Genomic DNA, 7,000 nt, shown 5'->3' with positions numbered 1-7,000 from the left:
CGATCTGCGCCTGTGCCTCGAGGATAGGCACCAAGGTTGGATGCCTATTAGCTTTCTGAGGCTCAGAGTTTGAGGATTCAAAGACCAGACCCAGCAAAAGAGCCACTGGTGGGTTCACTAGAAGTGGCTTCTCGGCACTGCGACCTATTTTGGTTTTTTGTTTGTTTTTTGTTTTTGTTTTTTGAGACAGGGTCTCAATCTATTGCCTAGACTGGACTACAGTGTCGTGATCTTGGCTCACCATAATCTCCTACTTCGAGGCTCAAAAGATTCTCCCACCTTAGCCTCCCAAGTAGCTGGGATTACAGACGTGTGCCACCACTGCCTGACTAATTTTTGTATTTTTTAGTACAAATGGGGTTTCACCATGTTGGCCAGCCTGGTCTTGAACCCCTGATCTCAAGTGATCCAACCGCCTCAGCCTCCCAAAGTGCTGGGATCATAGGCGCGAGCCACCGCGCCCAGCCAAGACCTATTCTGATCTGCCCAGCATCAAAGTGAGCAACAGGTGGTGTCTGCAAAAACTTTCACTGCCAAGTAGTTATCCACTGCATCTGCAGGGATCACCAGGGAGGCAGCTCATCCGCCTTAGCCGATTTTCCAGTATAGACTCTTACTGATAGAATCAGCGGTTGTAACATTTTAACCAACAGACACTCATTGGAAGAAATGCCTTTGGAAACCCAGCCTTAGACTCTTTTTAAAAATAGAAGTGGGGCAGTGGGGTTGGGGGTATCTCATTCTGTTGTCCAGGCTGGTCTTAACCCTTGGCCTGGAGCAATCCTCCTGCCTTGGCCTCCCAAAGTCCTGGGATTACAGGCATGAACCATGATGCCCAGCCTTAGACTCTCATTCATATACTCATTTCAACAAATGTTTATTGAGCTCCAAAGATGGGCAAATCCACACCCTCATACAGCTTTTTTATTTAAAAAAAAAAAAAAAGGGAAGAAGATAGTAAACATATAAACAAAATAGATAACAATCCCAGGTAATGTTAAGTGTTATTAAAAAAAAGGGGGGGGGGGCTGGGCACGGTGGCTCATGCCTGTAATCCCAGCATTTTTTGAGAGACTGAGGCCAGTAGATCATGAGGTCAGGAGATCAAGACCATCCTGGCTAACATAGTGAAACCCTGTCTCTACTAAAAATACAAAAAATTAGCCAGGCATGGTGGCACATGCCTATAGTCCCAGCTACTCGGGAGGCTGAGGTAGGAGAATTGCTTGAACCTGGGAGGCGGAGGTTGCAGTGAGCCGAGATCATACCACTGCACTCCAGCCTGGGAGATGGCAAGACTCTGTCTCAAAAAAAAAAAAAAAGGACTGGGCATAGTGGTGCATGCTTGTAATCCTAGCATTTTGGGAGGATGAGGCAGGCAGATTGCTTGAGCTCAGGATTTCAAGACCAGCCTGGGCAACACGGTGAAACCTCATATCAAAAAGTAAAGAAAAAAATACAAAAATTAACCAGGCGTAGTGGTGTGAGTCTGTAGTCCCAGCTATTCGGAAGGTTGAGGTGGCCGCATTGCTTGAGCCCAGAAAGTGGAGGCTGCAGTGATACCACACCAATAAGTCAAGATCACACCAATGCACTCCAGCCTGGATGACACATCCTATCTCGAAAGGAAAGGAAAGAGAGAAAGAAAGAAAAGAAAAAAAGAAAGAAGAAAGAAAGAGAAAAGAAAGGAAAAGAAAAGAAAGGAAAGGAAAAGAAAAGAAAAGAGAAAAGAAAAGAGAAAAGAAAAGAAAAGTAGGCCAGGCATGGTGGCTCATGACTCCCAGCCCTTTGGGAGGCTGAGGCGGGAGGATCACTTGAGCCCAGGACTTCACAACCAGCCTGGGCAACACAGTAAAGCCTCCGTCTCTAAAATATAATTTAAAAATTAGCTGAGTGTGGTGGCACATACCTGTAGTCCCAGCTAGTCGGGGTGCAGAAGTAGGAAGATTGCTTGAGCTGGGGATATCAAGGAGGCTGCAATGACCTGTGATTGCATCACCACACTCCAGCCTGGGTTACAGAGTGACCCTATCTCCAAAAGAAAAGAAAGAAGGAAAAAATAAAGGTAGGACATAGTGAGGGGATTGAGGGTGTCCTTTTTGGAAGGTTGTTCAGAAAAGGCTTGATGAAGAGGTGCCATATGAATCATCTCTTAGTCATTTTAGGCTTACCAATATATAGATTAAGAAATTGCCATTTGAAACCTAAATCTGTTCATAATCAGACAAGCATCTGTAGTTTACTGTGGCTGCAATTTAGAAGTGTGGGATGAGGAGAGGGAGGCATAAGCTATTAAGAGAGGTGAAAAAGCAAGAGTTGGTTTTAGAGTGTGAGGAAGAGAGAAGAATCATGATAGAAAGAAAGGTGGGCTCATTCATTGAGAATGGGAAACCATAAGGTTGAAGGCAAGTGGATGAAGATGAATTCAGTTTAGGGCATGTTGAGTTTGAGGTGCCTATGGGACATCCAAGTGAATAAGTGAGCAGGAAGTTGAAAATGTATGTCTGGAGCAGACCTGTGCCTGAGATACACAGGTTTGAAATATGAAAGGTAATCAAAACCAAGAGAGGTCAGAGAGGGCACCTTTGTTGAGGGAAAAGATAGTCAATGACAGAACTACCAGAAAAACCAACATTTATAGGATTGACAGCAAACAGACAGAGACAGTGAAGGAAGCCTAAAACAGAATGACTAATCAGAACCATAGAGAATAGTCAGGGAGATGTGGGGTGTTATGATTTCATAGTTCCCATCTGGTCAAGTGGTTGTTCCGTGGAGGCCTGTCACTTCCCTGTCTTTGGCGGTCTGACAAAGCCTTTATTCACTGAACAAATGTTTATTGCACCCATGCCATGTGTCACTTTTCTAGTGACACATGAATCAACAAAACAGTAAGCCCTGACTTTAGGGCACTTACATTCTAGTGTGGGGAACAGACAATAAACATTAAAAACCGGTTAAACAGCTGGGTGCAGTGGCTCACACTTGTAATCCCAGCACTTTGGGAGGCCAAGTCAGGTATCGCTTGAGCTCATGAATTTGAGACCAGCCTGGGCAACATGGTAAAACCCCATCTCTACAAAAAATACAAAAATTAGCTGGGCATGGTGTGCGGGCCTGGAGTCCCAGCTACTCCTGAGGCTGAGGTGGGAGGATGGCTTAAGCCCAGGAGGCAGAGGCTGCAGTGAGCCGAGATCACGTGACTGCACTCCAGCCTGGGTGAATGCACATTATAAGGTGATAAAAGCTGTGGAAAAAAAAAAATAGTAAAGGGCATCAGGATGTAGAAAGGATATCTGAGCAACTTCCAGCAAGGAAGTCAGGTTAGGCCTCAGTGAGTGACAATTGAGTAAAACTTTAAGTTTGCCCAGGCCGGGCACGGTGGCTCACGCCTATAATCCTAGCACTTTGGGAGGCCAAGGCAGGCAGATCACGAGGTCAGGAGTTCGAGACCAGCCTGGCTAACATGGTGAAACCCCAACTCTACTAAAAATTTAAAAAGTAGCCAGACTTGGTGGCGGGCGTCTGTAATCCCAGCTCTCAACTTAGAAGACGGAGGCAGGAGAATTCCTTGAACTCGAGAGGCGGAGGTTGCAGTGAGCCGAGATCCTGCCACTGCACTCCAGCCTGGGCAGACACAGCAAGACCCCATCTGCGGGGGGGGGGTTTTAAGTTTGCCCAGTAAATATCCGGGAGTAGGTCAGCACGGTGGTTCACGCCTGTAATCCCAGCAGTTTTGGGAGGCCAAGGCGGAAGGATCACTGAAGATCGGGAGTTCGAGAGCAGCCTGGTCAACATGGAGAAACCGCACCTCTACTAAAAATACAATAATTAGCTGGGCGTGGTGGCACGCGCACCGATCGACACAGCTACTAGGGAGGCTGAAGCAGGAGAATCTCTTGAACCTGGGAGGCAGAGGTTGTAGTGAGTCGAGATCGCGCCACTGCACTTCAGCCTGGGCGACAAAGCGAGACTCGGTCTCAAAAAAAAAAAAAGATATCTGGAAGTAGAGCATTCTAGATTACATCAACGAAGAAATAACGTGCATCAGGTAGGATTTTGGCTTTTGTTCTAACAGAAATGAGAGGCTGCTGGAAGGTTTTGAGAAAAGGGTCTGATTAAGGTTTTCTAACATAACTACCCTGCTGGCTATATTTAGAATAGATGCTGAGTGGCAAGGGTGGAAGCAGGAAGACCAGTAAGGGGGTCAGCGCAGTTCAGGGAAGAGACGATGGTGCCTGGAACCACGATGACAGCAGGGAGGGTTTCTTGATGGTTTGAAAGCCGAGGTAAAGGAAAGGAGTCAAGAGTAACACAGGCTTGCGTCCTACACCAAAGGAAAGACACTGCGGTCTGCGGGAGACAGGGAAGACCCTGGCAAGGGCAGGTCGTTTGTTTGTGGTTTTGGTGGAGGGCGAAGGAATCAGGATTTCAGCTTGGGCACGTGGGACGGTCAGGAGAGAAGTCTGAGCTGGAGATGCAAGGATGTCGCCAGCACACAGCTTGGTGTCTCCAGTCACGAGAGCAAACACATACATACTTTCAGGTGGGCTAAGTGCCGTGGAAAAAAGAGAGAAAAGGAAGGCGTGAGTGTGTGTGGGGGCGGGAACGTTTCAAAAGATGGCCGGAGGAGGCCTTTCTGAGGAAGGGACGCCTGCTTTCCCTCCAAGGAAGAGAAGCGAGAAGGGCGAGAAGCGCTTGCGGAAAAGCTGGCAGAGTGGGGCCGGGCGCGGTGGTTCAGGCCTTAAGTCCCTGCACTTTGGGAGGCCAGGAGTTCGAGACCAACCTGGGCAAGAGAGCGAGACCCCCGTCTCTACTTTATTAGATAAAATAATTTTCAAAACAATAAGAAAACCTAGCAGTGCACATCCAACCCGAGGCCCTCGCAGCCAGAGCAGAGGCACCAGGGCGGCCAGGCGAGGCGCTGCGAGGAAGCTGGTGCTTCTCGGAGTCCGAGACCCGGGCCGGGGAGAGCCCCAAGCAGAGCCCGAGGACCCCGGCTCTCTCGCGGACGTCCTGCCCCGCGGCGTGGTTACGGGGCCGTCGAAACCGAAACTCATCTACTGGACACTTCCAGCTTCTCCAAAGGCCGAGCAAGCTGGGCTACAAGGCAGATTTCATGTCTGCTGCCAAGCTCGACCGCTTTACAGCCAATCCTCTCTCGTCTAGTAGACACGTAAAATCCACACAATCACAACTTTCACAACGAAAGGGAGGGCGCAGGCCGCTCGTCGGCACACGGGCAGCCTAGCCCGCGTCACTCTGAGGTAACAGCCTTTCTCTTCAATCGCTGCATGGAACTCCAGGATGCCAGGCCTCTCCCACTACGGGTCGAAGGATGGCTCACGTCACATTGCGCGAACAAGGATGGTCACGCGCCACAAAAGGATTTGCAGGGCGGGGCGACTCGACGGCCCTCCCTTTTGCTCCCATTGGCTGCGGTCGTCAGGTTCGCCTCCTCCACTGCCTACCGGGGAGCCTAGGGCCTGACAGAAGCCCGCCCCCTGGCGCTCGTGCGCACGCGTGGCGGGCTCTCGGCGCACTGAGCAGGCGCGGCCTCGTGTCGGCCGGAGGGGGCGGGTGCAACGGCGCGCGCTGCGTCCCGGCGCTCGGCTTTCCCTCCGCCGGTCCCGCCCTCCGTCGCGGCGGCGCGGTGTATCCTGGGATAGGGAGCGATCTCCGAGCGAGGCGGCAAGATGGACGCGGGATTTTTCCGCGTAAGTAAAGGCGCCGGGCGCTGGGGTGAGGCCAGGGGCTTCTCGGTAAGGCCTGGTAGGAGCCCTTAGCTTGGGACAGGGTGGCCAACGAGGGGAGGCTTCAGAGATCCTAAGGATTCCTCCCAGTGCCGGCGCACCCCCCCCCCCAACCCGCGCTGCGGCGGAGACCGGTGCGCCCCTGCGCAGTCTCCTCCTCCGGAATGGTCCCCTTTACGCGGTGGCGACGGTGGCCGGAAAATGGCGGCGGGAATGGGCCGGGATGGTACCTCGCTGCCCGCCTGCCTGGCTGGGCCTGCAGGCCAAGCGCCGTGCGTGCCGCCGGGTCCTGGGGCCTAGCGGAGCCGGAGGAGGAAGTCCCGAGTGGGAGGCCAAAGGGAAGCCCTGAGGTCACTGGCGGCAGCAGGGTTGGGAGAATATGGTTTGGGGGTACATCTTGGGAAAGCAACTTAGGAGAAGGAGGACAGGAAGCAGTATTCAGCGGCTTTTTTTGAAAAAGCGCCCCCGCCCCGCTCCCCAACGTTCTCCCTCCAGGTCCTAAGCCTTCGTGGATGGGCCAGGTCAGGGTTCGCGGGAGCTCCCGCCCAATTTGATATCCCTTCAGGGAGGGGGACGTAGATAACTTGTTGGGACAATGTGAATTTAAGGTTCTGTGAGGGTAGAGGGTGCAACGAAAACTATGTGCGGATATGGAGGCAGGTTATGGAGTGATTCAACTCCTTCCCGCCCTCCACATCGCTCACCACCCGCCACGGTCGTGTTTTTACTCTTGAAGTCCGCTGGCTAAAGGTGACTCTTAACTAGGCTCTGCCAGCGTCGTCTGCTCATCGCCTGCAGGCAGGGAAGTTACTCCGTCGTAGTTGGTTCTCGGGGCCCACACTTTATCAGGGTCGTGCTGGAGCCTGTGTGTCCCACATTCCCCTCCTGTAGGAAATGAGCACTAGGTCAAGATCTAGAAGGGACACGGGACTAGAGTTGAGCACCATTGGTCTCTCCGGGCTTGCAACCTGTTAATGCAGAATGAAACCATATAGAAACTAGTTGGTCTAAGCCAATATCTCCGTTTTCTGAAATACACGTTAGCTCTTTCTTCTCTTTAGAGCATGTAATTTGCAGTTTGTGTGTTTTCAAAGGAAAAATTGGAAGAGGGGAAGGCCAGAACTTTAGTAAAAATGACTCTGGACACTGCGAATTGAACATTGAAATCCTTCTTTAATTGGCTTTAAATATGCCAACGAGTTTTTCGTCATGGTAGAATATTATCCCCTAAGCATGGTAGAATATTG

The 7,000-nt window shown here is 51.1% G+C and overlaps 1 protein-coding gene across 27 annotated transcripts in view; it reads left to right on the top strand.

Annotated features, from left to right (window-relative positions):
• The first annotated feature begins 5,474 nt into the window (after positions 1-5,474).
• Positions 5,475-7,000, top strand: part of SRRM1 (serine and arginine repetitive matrix 1) — a 29,738-nt gene continuing 28,212 nt past the window's right edge. For 14 of the 27 annotated variants that reach the window (XM_031934559.1, XM_031934554.1, XM_031934550.1 and 11 more), the window contains exon 1: positions 5,642-5,717. Coding sequence is in view for 13 of the 27 variants with exons in the window: in XM_031934539.1 (XP_031790399.1) it covers positions 5,697-5,717 (21 nt within the window). In the remaining 14 variants the exon portion in view is untranslated. Of the gene's footprint in view, positions 5,718-7,000 lie in introns of all 27 variants that reach the window. The other 13 variants (XM_031934539.1, XM_031934537.1, XM_031934536.1 and 10 more) reach the window with 1 other exon arrangement.

Source organism: Piliocolobus tephrosceles, chromosome 1 (assembly GCF_002776525.5).
Source record: "Piliocolobus tephrosceles isolate RC106 chromosome 1, ASM277652v3, whole genome shotgun sequence".
In the NCBI taxonomy this organism is placed as follows: Eukaryota; Metazoa; Chordata; class Mammalia; order Primates; family Cercopithecidae; genus Piliocolobus; species Piliocolobus tephrosceles.
Note: the sequence above shows the minus strand (reverse complement) of the source record. Positions and strands in the feature narration are given on the sequence as shown.